At 36.5% G+C, this 13,651-nt stretch overlaps 1 protein-coding gene across 1 annotated transcript; it reads left to right on the top strand.

Annotated features, from left to right (window-relative positions):
• The first annotated feature begins 479 nt into the window (after positions 1-479).
• Positions 480-1,010, top strand: LOC140938292 (uncharacterized). Its single transcript, XM_073387792.1, has one exon. It carries the CDS (start codon positions 480-482, stop codon positions 1,008-1,010), a length of 531 nt encoding a protein of 176 aa, XP_073243893.1.
• Positions 1,011-13,651: the final 12,641 nt, after the last annotated feature.

The following is a 13,651-nucleotide window of genomic DNA, read 5'->3' on the forward strand; positions in this document are numbered from 1 at the left end:
ACGCTTTTTTCTATACTATTGTACAAGCATTTTCAAATAATCCTTCTATATCTTGAATATACACGTAGATTTTCCATGGAAAGAGGGAGTGTTGATAACGGCCGAACATCAATATTGTCCGGTTTTTATTAATTTCATCTCAAAATATCTCGATATTGCTCTCATAGAGTTTGTTCAGACACAGCAACAACAACCTTTATTGTCTTTATTTGCGTGACTCTTTTGCTGACTGACGATGTGGTCATTTGAACAAATAAAGCTGTTTCAAGCGTTAAACGCTTTTTTCTATACTTTTGTACAAGCATTTTCAAATAAAACCTTCTATTTTGAATACACGTAGATTTTCCATGGAAAGAAGGGGTATTGATGACGGCCGAAGATAAAAATTACCCGCTAATTTTTATTAATTTTATCTCAAAATATCTCCATATTGCTCTGATAGATTTTGTTAAGGAACAACAACAATAACCTTTATTTGCATGTCGTCCTTAAAATCGAAGCTCGTGGGCGCCGAAAAGGATATTGTTGAAATCAAAAACACTGTGAAGCTTCAGGGAAACAAAATAGAGTACCAGGAAAACCAAAGCAGACGGAACAACATCAGAGTATTTGGTATACCAGAATCGGCTGGCGAGACTTGGGAAATGGCTGAAACGAAAGTGAAGGACGCCATCATGGAGAAGCTCAACATTGAAGTTGACATCGAGCGCGCTCACCGTGTTGAGCGTACAAAGTGTGGAGGAATCAATCAACACCAAGCTGATGCAAAGCCTAGAGTTATTGTGTGCCGACTGAGTAGTTGGAAGCAGAAAGAAGCTGTAGTAAGAAAGGCAAGAAAGGAAAAACCAGAAGGACTGTTTATTTGCGAAGATCTTTCGCAAGCGACGCTTGAAAAGAGGAAACCTCATTTGGAGAAACTCAAGGCGGCCAAGCAAGCAGGAAAATCAGCATATTTTATCTTAGATCGTTTGATCATTCGTGATAAGCCCTCCGGTTCTTCAAATGATTAAGATAAGTATGTTGCAAAATGTTTTTTGTTCTACTCATTAATGGAAGAATTACCGTTTATTCATTTAAACGAAGAAGACTTTCGTTTGGCTATATTTGAGCAGTTAAATGGACCTATACGTTACGATCCCGATAGGTTAGCTAGCCTCAGGTTTAATCCTTTAATATCTGAAACCTATAAAAAATTTAGCCTTTCTAGCCATCATGATCCTGATGCTAATTTCTTCACGGAGTTAGTTGACTGCGAATATTATACCGCAGAAAACTTCAATGAAATGTTGCATCAGAAAAATATATTAGAAGTCAATAATTGTTTATCGCTTCTGCATCTTAATATTCGTAGCCTTCATCGTAATTTGGATAGCTTAACCACTTTGCTACAGAATCTAGAGTTGAGGTTCTCTTTTATTGGTATAACTGAGACCTGGCTTCAAGAGTCATCGCATCATACCGATATCTCAGGTTATAATTTTGTCCACAATCCACGTAAAGATAGGACAGGTGGAGGTGTAGGTCTATATTTAGCAGACAATTTTGATTTTAAATGTCGACCTGACTTAGTTTTTTCTTGCACTGAATGTGCAGAGTCTTTGTTTGTGGAAATCAATAGGCCGAAAGAGAAAAATATAATTGTAGGTGTGGTTTACAGGCCACCAAATTCAAATTTACGAGATTTTATGAATAGCCTGGATTCGTTGCTTGCAGGTATCCCTAAGGAAAACAAGATTTGCTATGTTTTAGGTGACTGGAATCTAGACTTAATCAACCACCATTGTCACGACACAACTGGAGAATTATTAGAAACTATGTATTCAAGAATGTTTTTTCCATTGATCACACGTCCGACAAGAATAACTTCTAACACGGCTACGCTAATTGATAATATTTTCACGAATAATTTAAACAACTTATCTGTTAGCGGGCTGATGTTTTGTGATATATTTGATCATCTTCCGATTTTCACACTGCTTCTTGATCAAAACAAGAACTTAAATAAAACTTCTTGGCTTTCTTTTCGTGACAAAAGTGGAAATAATGTCGCTAAGTTTAAAGATAGGCTTGCAAACGTTCATTGGGATGAATTATCTGAATGTAAAGATACTGATTGCGCTTATCGGTGTTTTCGTGATAAATACACTGCCATTTACAATGACTGCTTTCCTCTCAAAAAAGTGAAAGTAAAGAATGTTACTTTGAGCAAACCATGGATAACTAAAGGTCTTCTTAAATCGGTAAGAAAAAAGAATTTATTATACAATCGTTTCCTTGCTAACCCAACTCCATATCGTGAGAAACTTTACAAGAGTTATAAAAACAAATTGACACATTCCCTTCGCGTTGCTAAACGTCTCTACTACAATAAAAAGTTAGATGAATATAAATCAAATGCAAAATCAACTTGGAAATTACTTAACGATCTTATTAACAAGAAGAAAATTAAGTGTAAGTTGCCTTCCATCTTCAAATCTAATGAAGAAGAAATATGTAATCCTACTCATATAGCAAACCGTTTTTGCGAGTGTTTTACGAATATTGGACCTAACTTAGCTAAATCAATTCCGGCGTCTGACAAATCTCATCGTTCTTTTCTAAATGGAGGCTTTATTAATTCATTTTTTCTTCAATCGGCATCAGAACAAGAAGTCTCTGAGATTTGTAGCGGCTTTCGATCCGGTACTGCTCCAGGATATGATAGTATTTCAATGAATGTTGTTGAAGAGTCTTTTAACTTAATCTGCGCACCATTGACGTATATAATTAACTTGTCTCTTAATTCTGGAGTTGTACCCCAAGAGATGAAAATTGCACGAGTTATTCCATTGTTTAAATCTGGTGATAAATCTTTGTTCACAAATTACAGATCCGTATCAGTGTTACCAGTTTTCTCTAAATTCCTAGAGAGAATTGTCTACAATCGCCTCATCAATTTTTTAAATAAATATGATATTCTTTCCCGGAATCAGTATGGATTCAGAAAAAATTATTCTACTGCACATGTTTTAATCCAATTGTACGACAAGATGTCAAATGCACTTGATAATAAAAGGGTAACTTTAGGCCTATTCATTGACTTATCTAAGGCCTTTGATACAGTAAATCATGAAATTTTGCTCGACAAATTAGAACATTATGGAGTACGTGGTATTGGTTTACAATGGTTTAAAAGTTATCTATCTTGTCGAAAACAATTTGTGCAATATAATGGTTACAACTCTTCATCATTAGATATCACTTGCGGAGTCCCTCAGGGATCTATCTTAGGTCCCCTGTTATTCTTAGTATATATAAATGATCTATGTAATGTGTCAAAGGTCTTAGAGCTGATACTATTTGCTGATGACACTAATATCTTCTATTCGCATACTGATGCTTCCTATCTTATGGAAGTTGTAAATTTAGAATTGAAAAAGATAACGTGTTGGTTTTATACAAATAAGCTATCTATTAATGTTAAGAAATCTAATTTTATCATATTCAGACCGAGACAAAACAGGCAAACACTTGATTTAGCTTTTAATATTAGTAATTATTCGATTGATCGTGTTAAGGAAGCTACTTTTCTCGGTGTAATTTTGGATGAACATTTAACATGGAAATCACATATACATAATGTTGCTCGGAAAGTGTCTAAAGCCATAGGTATAATTTATAAATCAAGTTTTTGCCTTAATAATTCCTCCTTACGGATGCTATATTTTAGCCTTATCTATCCATACTTATTCTACTGCGTGAGCGTCTGGGCATCGACCTACCCATCAAACCTCAGAAGATTAATCACACTTCAAAAACGGGTCGTAAGAATAATGTCGAGGAGTGCTTTCGATGCTCACACTGACCCCTTATTTAAAAATTTAAAAATTCTGAATCTTGAGAATATCTACAAACTTCAAATAGGAAAATTTATGTATCAATACAGATCTGGCTTACTTCCTTATAGCTTCAATAACATGTTTTTGGTGACACGCCAGGTGCATCCTTATGGCACTAGAAGTTCAGAGCATTTTTATTTACCACAATGCAGGACTAATATTAGAAAATTCTCCATCAGTTTCCAAGGTCCTAAATTTTTTAACTCTCTTAGTTTTGAAATTCGAAATGCAACAAGTACCGCTTCCTTTTGCTGTAAGCTGAAAGCATTCCTCTTATCATAAATAGTAATTTATATATATATATATATGTATTTTTTTTTCTTCCTTTGCTCTTTTATTTTCTTTCGTTTTTGTTTTTTTTTTTCTCTTTGTCATTTCGCTTTTTTTAGCCTAGAACTATGATTAGTACGACTATCTAATATACTTATTTTAAGATTTACTGTAGCTCTGCCATTGATTTCCCCATGTGTAATTATGATGATATTTTGTTCTTATTATTTAACTGAGGGAGCCCATTCCTTATAAGCCCGGTGGCTTCTCTTGGGCTTCCTCGCCATGAGAGTTTAAGTAATTAGATTTTTTTTTTTTTCATTTGTACAATTTTTGGCAAACAAACAATAAACAATAAACAATAGACTATAATTATTTACAGTATTGCCAAAGTTACGTAAAATAAGAAGGAAAAGAAAAAGAAAAATAATAATATGATATTAATGACAGATATTCCAGTGGGATTTTTCTTACATGACAGTATACAATGTAACGCAAATTATTCAGTAATAAGTCGTCAATCGTAGTTAAGATACATATCATTGGAGTTCATTATTTTAATCACCAGGTCCGAGTAAGATAGCTGCTGAAAATTATGGAGATTACTTTTTATTTGAACGAAAAATTCTTTTCTAAGTTTCAAATATTTTGGGCAATAGCTGAGAAAGTGAATTTCATCATCTTGAATTACATTAAACACGCCGGGTCAGCATTACGCCTGAAACTGCAGTCTAGGAATAAATTTACAGTTTTTATCGGCTTGAGCTCAAACTTTGCAGGATGGTAGAACTTTGCATTCTAAACAATCGCATGTTTTTTGTAGCCTGAATTTCATCCGATTGCTTCGAGTCGTTTTCTCCCCTCAGCAACGTCTGAATTCACTGGTCGTTTTTAATGCCGTCCAGTGACGTCACTACCTGAGAACCGGGTAGTGATTTTGATTGGTTGATTGTCTAAACATTCGTATAATTATGTATAATAGAGTACTAAAGTGGTGACGTCATAAACATTAAATTTGTGGAATTATGGTATTCGTCAGGATATTCTGAAAGAAAAACATCCAAGATGCCTACTTGCCAAAAACTAGCATTGTGGGGCACATCGTTTCTGAGATATTAGCCCAATTATGCTTTGATGACTCCATACAAATCCTTCTAAATTTAACGCGTGTCATAACGTTTACAGGAGTTTGGTTATAATATCGTCCAGTCTCGATCATAAGTTTATGATTGCTTACGCGTAATTTTACCAAAGCCTTTCTATCGATTGTTTCTAGTTGGGTTAAAATAACTTGAAATTTCAAAACAATGTTGAAACGTATTATAAACTCTAATTTCCTTGTATAATTCAATAAAAACGGCCAACGACTAAATACACTTCTGTTTTATTATATCTCAGTATATCTTGATATTTTTGTTTTATCTAAATTGTTGGGACCAAAATCTGGTAAGTTGTAAGATTTGGATAATTCCAAAATATTACTATAAAAAGGAAGGAAATAACACCTGTGCCTGTCGTTAAGGACTTGGGTGTTCTTCTCGACACACGCCTCAGTTATAACCAACATATCACTGAGACTGCCTCGAAATGCCTTATTAAATTGTACCAAATTAACAGAATCAAGCATCTCCTGGATAGGAAAACACTTTTGTTAGTAATAAATTCATTTGTCTTTAGTAAACTCCAATATTGTTCAACTGTCTGGAGTAATACCAGCAGCAGCAATATTGACAAGTTACAAAAAGTCCAAAACTTTGCTGGACGAATTATTCTGGGACTAAGAAAGTATGACCATATTTCGGATGGGTTGCGATCGTTGAAATGGCTTCCTATTAGAGAGAAACTCATTCTAAATGACGCTACTATGATGCACAAATGTATTAACAAGCTTGTTCCAGACCATCTTGCTGATATGTTTAAATCACGTTCTCAAGTCCATAATAGACAAACTCGATCATCTGGTGCTTTGGATATACCTTTATGTCGCCTGTCAACAGGGCAGCGCTCCTTTGCTTTCAGAGGAGCAAAACTCTGGAACTCCTTGAATGATAATATTAAGTCCTTAAAATGCCCCAGGAATTTTAGGCGTCATCTTGCAAATGTTTTACTAGGTTGATGTATTTTTTGTAATTATAATATTATTGTACTTACATTCTTCATTAATTTATATAAATTTGTATTTTTTATTCTATTGAGCTGAAAAGCCCACTTAGGGATCGATAGGGAGCATCAATAAATGTATGTATGTATGTATGTATGTATGTATGTATGTATGTATGTATGTATGTATGTATGTATGTATGTATGTATGTATGTATGTATGTGTGTGTGTGTGTGTGTGTGTGTGTGTGTGTGTGTGTGTGTGTGTGTGTATGTATGTATGTATGTATGTATGTATGTAGTATAATTGCCATTAGAATGAAGATTTATAGATACAAGTAATGCTTGTATGACAATGGAGTCTTCATCCTTCTATAAAAGTTAAGAATTTTTTCATTAAATATCGATTCAGCAAATTAATGGAAACTCTACCTAATTCACCTCTACATGCAACGTTAGAAGCCTTATTACTTACTTCCAAGAATCGCTTGCTGAAGTGTAAATCACTAAGTGTGTTTTTTTTCAATTGGGTAGCTGACCCACGTTTTAAAATCTTGTTTCTGGTAAGCTCCAAAAAATTTCACAGTTATAAGATAGGGATATATCATCGTATTGAGTATTTTACAAGAAGGTTTTTAATCTACCAATCGGTCTGAGTTTTTTCGCAAGCCGATAAGAGCGTGAAGGGCTTTCCCTTTCAAGTGTTCGAGAGACGCATTAAAATTACCAGTTGAGGAGATATGTGTATTCGTGTACAACATCAATGGTATGTTTCCCTATGTGAAATTCTAGCCAGGGCTAAAAGCGAAGCTCCTGATAATAAATTTATAATTTAAATCAAACAATAAACTTGTAATCCACAAATCAGTTAACTTTAGGGCACATTCATGTGAGTTTTGAGGGAAGGGAAAAACGAGAAACTTCCAGAAACTTCGTAGTTACATGTTTTAAGGTCGGTACACACTAGGCGACAAGTTGCAGCAACACGGTGAGGCGACACGTCGCAGCGACAAATCGCTTCGTGTGTACTAGAGAATTTTGGGAAAATGTTTGTCGCTGCAACAGAATTTTGTCGCCGCAACAAGTCGCACAGATTCAGTCTGATTTGATTTTTTGCGTCTTGTTGCAGCGACAAAATTCCGTTGCGGAGACAAAGATTTTCACAAAGATTCTCCAGTACACACGAAACGATTAGTCGGTGCGACGTGTCGCCTCACCGTGTTGCTGCTACTTGTTGCCCGATCTGTTCACATGGAGTGATCTGTCGCTGCGACGTGTTGCTGCAACTTGTCGCCTAGTGTGTACCGACCTTTATATGTTCCTGTTGACTTATTTTTTCGCTGCCGCTCATTTTCACCTTGGTGGCCGCTAACATTTCTCCCTTTTTAAAATTTTTATGTTTTTCTTCCAACAAAATTGGTCTCCTTTGTGTTTTGTCTCGCTCTAGCTCTTTCTCTGTTATCCACGTCAGTGTAGACGTCAAAATTAAGTCGAAATAAAGAATCGGCTTTGTTGTTGTTGTTTTTATCTCTAAAAGTCAGAGAAGCTATGCGATTTACCGCAAAAACGAGCGGGTGCTTGAAATGCAAAATTTCATCCCGGCTTACATGAAGGGATGGAGGTACATACGGAGGTACTCTGTACGGACGCTTTTTTCAGAACCAAAATTTCTTGAATGCATAGGTTACCAAATTTTCTTACCCATAGTGCTCCGGAAAGCGAAGATTAAGCAATGAATGGTGTTTGGTATAACGCGAGTCACAGACATCTTGTCTGTGTTTACTTTTGCTATTTGAAATGTCACTTAATATAGCATTTCGAATTTCAGAAAGATCTTTGTCGCTAAAAGTGACTCGTACATTTTCTTTGCCCCATTCTCATATGAACATTTCATCTTTCACATTTATTCGCCAAGCTTCAAATGCCGTCGTGTACTATTTGATTGTCAAAGTAGAAACAAATCAAGGGAACAAAAATTACCATACATGATAGCGGTCCATTTTAAGGTGATTCCTTAGTAAAAGAACCTAACACAGATTGTAGATGAAACTTAGGACACTGATGTAACAAGTCAAGAAGATGATAAAAAAGTAACAAAAAGTGAGGGTCACCTTGCTTGTTTCAACGTCACAGCGCTGACAAATACGGCTATTTAGGACCCTTTGTCTATTTTCTCGCGCAGCCCAAAACTAGACAAAAAGGGGAGATTTCTTCGATGATGCATGTGGTATCGCACAGAATTTGACTTTAATGTATTTTTTATCCACTTACGTACCAGAAAAATTCCTTTTAATACCCTTGTTTTTATTGTACGCTCCAAAGTAGAATTAAATTGGACACGCGCTATTCGACCCGTGATAGCTCAATCCGTACAATTTAGTAAAATTGCCAAAAAACTGAACATAGATTTGTCCAATTTTTTTTCTCATCGAAACGGAGGACTGTCCTTATTAAAATCATGAGATAAAAAATGGGGGTCACCGTACTCGTTTTTGCGGTAGAGCTACAGAAGGTGCGCACCAAATGCATTTTCTCCGATTTTTCAGAGAGGACTGGGGCGAGTTTCAAAATGGCACGTATGTGAAAGGGGAAAGAAAGTATTAAAAAATCTGTTTTTACAGAATTTACATCGAGATAGCTCATTTAGGACACAATGTGATAAAGAAAGCGTTTAAATGAAAATCAAAGTGAGTAAGCACAAGTTTAACATCCCCCTCCGAGGTCCGTGAGGAAGTCGAACTCAGCAACACGCGTACTGTTTACGTTATGCACATTCCCAACACATTGAGTCTCACTTCGGCAAGAAATTAAACAACCTCAAGCAGAAATTCCAATAGCGTTTCTCTTCAGTCAACTTCATTTTAATAATGTTACTTCAAATGCTCTTTTTTACGGCGGCCATCTTGTTATGCGCAGTAAGAGATGCGCAGTGCAAAACCAGTGAATCACCTTAATTGCAGTTTCATTAACCACAAATGAGATTTAGTTTACTTTTCATTTTCAAAGTCGATTGCGCCAAATGTCACAGGCGTCTCGCTAGAAATCGTTTTCAGGTTAAGCTTACAATGTAAATACAATCAACCCGATGCACAAAAGTAGGCAGCCATAACATTTTCATTTAAGCCTTTTAAAATATTCTTCATTGTAATTATTTTGCTTATGAACAAAATAACAATTCATGCAGTGGAAATTATCGGTCGTTAAAAGTTATAAGAAGACAAAGCTCTCGTAAATAAAATGTGAGTTGACTTGATGATGATTCGCATGGACAAGATATCGAGTAAATAGTACGTAAATCCCGTTAGTTTTGCCATCTTCTTGCTCTGCAGCCTTCTAGAACTAGCCGGGTCAACCTGTCGAGTCCAAAAATAGAGTTAGAGACTGTTTACCTGATGTTTACAGCGCTTAAAACGCTTTTTAACCACAACATCGACGGAAATTGCCAAATAATTCTTACCCAATCGCGAACTTTCGAGTACTAGAATCTAATCCATGAGCCAGAGACCGAAAATCGGGCTTAGGAGTACCAACGTGGGGACAAAATCTATCATGTGTTTTTAAAAGGGACAACATATAAGCTTTATATTTTTGGATGATAGACCTCCTAGAGACGAAGCTTTCCTCGAAACTTGATACATTTTCGCTCAAGTAGTTTAAGGCCTGGGTCCAATGGGTTTACCTGAGGAAAATGATTTATTGGCTATAACTTCGGCACAGATTATGGAACTGAATCAAAATGTGGCACACATATAGAACTCATCGTCCTTAACATTTTACACAATAAAAATTGTGTTAATGAGTCAAGTGATATTTCTAAAAATCTTAAATTATTGACAAATTGGTGGCGGCTTTAAGAAAAAAATCAAGCAATAGAATTTTCCTCTTTCATATTTTTATTAAAAATTGCTAACACCACGTTTGGAATAACTGTTCATGCTTCTTCTTGTGTAGACCCTAACTCTGGTACACTCTCTTCTCAATCACTTGATAACTTGATGCAAACAACATCGTGTGCGATAAAGAGTGTCTTGGTCAAGCAACTTTTGCTTGTACTTCTCCTGTTTCCACGCATTGTTCAAAACTTTGATCATGCTCATCTTATTTGCCGAATTTGCCAAACATTTGCCTCCACTGTTGTACCTTATGTCTCAGTGCAATGTTTTTGAACTGTGTTCTAATAATAGCAGTTGTTCCTCTGGATCTTTCCATGTTCTTAATGGAATACTCCTTATATACATCAAATACAAATCAAATATCGGGGCTTTCGTAAAGGATCATGGATAGCTCTAACTAAAAGAACGATCTCCGCGAAACTCTTGTGATCATCTTTTATCTTCTGAACCACACTCATCCCGTCAATGATGCAGGCGGATGGCTTTGCAATATCCACAACAGGAAGACCGTTCTTCTGCAACTCTTCATCCAAGACTGACTTGTTTGTTTTTGTAAGTGATCCATCGGAGGTTGCCAATGACCAGGGCAGAGGTCCAAGATCAGAGATGTTGCAACACTTCCCTCATTTGAGATCGCTGATTGTTTTTTGTTTCTGCTTGGTGATTGTATCGTGAAACTTACGTTCTGGAGGAGAACCCTCAAATACAAAAGAGCAGTAAAACAAATTAACTCTACATTGCATTATCAAGTTTTTTTTTCTCAATTATGAACTTCTACAAATGCCTTTAAGAAGCAAATGAACCGTATAAGTTCTTATCTCATATAATAAAATGATTTTTAAAATTATACATTTAAGGTTTCAAAACTATTTTGCTGTTTATCCAAGATATTGTTTTGGATAAACAGGCATGACGGCCTAAAGATGTATTTTGTCAAAACGGAAATAAATAAATAAAAAATTAAAGAGAAGGCTGTAAAAATTGAAACAATAGACCCCCCCTCGCCCCAAATTAAAGACGTAGCCTTGTTTTCATGCGTTCGTTATTGTGCCATATACCTTATATAGAAATAATTCCAAAAAGTTACGTCTTCTCCGAGGCTATCATATGAATATCATCTTACCAAGAGCGTGTAAGAAAATTTGTAATAACAAAAATTTGCCCCCTGATTGATAACGACAAATCTGCCTGGCGTTCTGGCGTCGGCGACCGGACCTCACGGACGCAAACAGATTTCGCAGTGTATTCACACTGGCGGAGTGACTTCCGGTCGGCGTTCGTGACCTCAAGAACGTCTCCTGGTTAAGCTTTCTATTGAGCCTGGACGTACGTGCGACTTGAAAACCAGGCTTGCCTTTTTTGTCAAAGGTTTTCCCGCTTATTGAGACCATTCTATTCTAAATCCCTTCGTCAGAAAATCAACCTGCTTTGTATACTTACAGTCTTCTTTTTGTTCTCCAGTTTGTACAGTCTTCTAGCTCAAGGCAAAGGCGGAGTTTAGAAAGTAATGAAGACTGCCTGGCATATATTTACGGTACGTACATGTATACTAAGTGTGTTTGCAAAGTAGTACGAGTGGAATCGAAATAGAAAGAATTTGGTAGCTCGTCACTTTGAAGAACGTTGGTGCCCACTTGTTTGAAGTGCAACTGATAATACTGCCGCAGGGAAAAGGAATCATTAATTCAGATTGCGTTCTTAGCTAGCTATTTTCTTTCAATTTTCAAATGAGTTAAACGTTTTTGATGAATATTTGGTACGTGCTTTATTTATACACATCTAAATGAAAAGAATTATTATACAAGAAACTTTGTTTTGTCCCCGTTTCTCCATAATTTGTGACCAGATAACTAAGATTTTATAACGGTTTCCTATAGGCCAATTTACAGTTGTAAACTTAGAACCTTGCCTTCGAGTGAATAGGGACCTTAAGATCCCAGGACGGCGACGACAGAGAAAACGTCGTTGAAACAGTGAATTCGCGTTCTTCCAATCTTCATCGCGATTACTCCAAGTCACTAACTTTGTCAAATGTAGGCGAACCCAACTAAAGTTGAATTCCTAAGAACCATATTCAAGTTCAGAAAGAGAGAGGAAAGTTCGTCGTCGCTTGTGCACTTCCTCTGTACGACCCTGCGTACATTGTGAAATTAGGCATGCATTTTCACGTCGTAGTCGTGCAGTGACGGCAAAGAAATGTACAAAAAAGCGTGATGCACGTGCAAAATTGTTGTTTTGCTGATTAAACCTATTGCTTTTGTGGCGTTCCCGTTGCCGTCGTCGGATCTTAAGGTCCCCAATGTGAGGCTGACGGTGACCTTGTTTTGATACAAACCTCCTTTGCTTTGTCAGTATGGAAATTGTCATTGAAAAATACTAGTTACTGCATAAGAATAACTTGATTTACATAAGAAGGCAGGAAGGTTTGTTTCAAAACAAGGTCAACTCCAGCCTCCCTTGCGTCCATAAATGTAAAATGGCCTATTCAGCCATTTAACTCTGATCTGTCCCCATGGTTACCGTTGTAAAGAGGTTCAAGCTTTGTCTCTGTTACCTTAGTTATTTACGAGTCCATCACTTCTAAAGTCAAAGGCCGCCACCTTATGTTTCACGCCAAATTTATCCAAACATTTGTTTGTTTAGCCAAGTTAAGTGTGTTTAGAATTTGAAATTATTCTACTTTCGGTTTGCATTATATTACGTTTCGGCTTGACTTCATGGTGACGCCATATTCTGTCACCATGGCTACTGACTGTGTCCCCAAAATAAATAAAGCCAAAATCTCTCTTAGCAAAGGTTGGTTTTTACTGGCGACGAAAAAACATTTTCTGGTGACGAAAAAACATTCTATGAAGATAGGGAACCTGTTCTAGCTGAATCCCATGTCCATTCTTTATTGTCTTGTATAAGTATTTGAATGTTAGCGCATGAAAAAATTCAACACAGTCAATCGTTTTAACTTTCATCTATCTGGTTTCGTTTGGCAGGCTTATCTGATCTTACTGACTAAAGTGCATGTATCTGCATTTGGTAAGTTAATTCAACTATATGACTATATAAATAATGAAACACAAAATCAAAATGCATATATTTTCCCTTGAAACTACCGTAAATCCTCGATTAAGCAGCCCCCGGGCGGCTCATTTATTTCAAACACATTTGGGGAGAGGCTTATTTAATTTAGCAACGACGATGGTATCAGTTCTCCTCAAAGGACTAGAATACAGAGTAAAAGCTCAAGTACAAAAAGTTGGAGGTCATGCAGCGGAGGATCAAAAACATTCCAAACTTCCCAGTTGGCAAATAGACTATCCCGGATCAGTTCACAAGAATTTGTACCGTTGTGATTGATCAATACAGTCTAGCATTTGTTAGTAAAAAGTAAAAAGAGGAGGGGAGGGGTCTTAAAAGAGTGGAGGCTTATTAACTTTCTGTCCCGGAAAAAAAGGGGGGACTTATTTGAGAGGGGAGGGGGGGGGGGGGGGTGCTTAATAGAGGATTTACGGTAAT

The sequence above is a fragment of the Porites lutea genome, chromosome 5, assembly GCF_958299795.1.
Source record: "Porites lutea chromosome 5, jaPorLute2.1, whole genome shotgun sequence".
Classification (NCBI taxonomy): domain Eukaryota; kingdom Metazoa; phylum Cnidaria; class Anthozoa; order Scleractinia; family Poritidae; genus Porites; species Porites lutea.

Excerpts from the sequence above, each read along its gene's own strand:
- LOC140938292 (XM_073387792.1), top strand. The coding sequence starts at position 480 with ATGTCGTCCTTAAAATCGAAGCTCGTGGGCGCCGAAAAGGATATTGTT.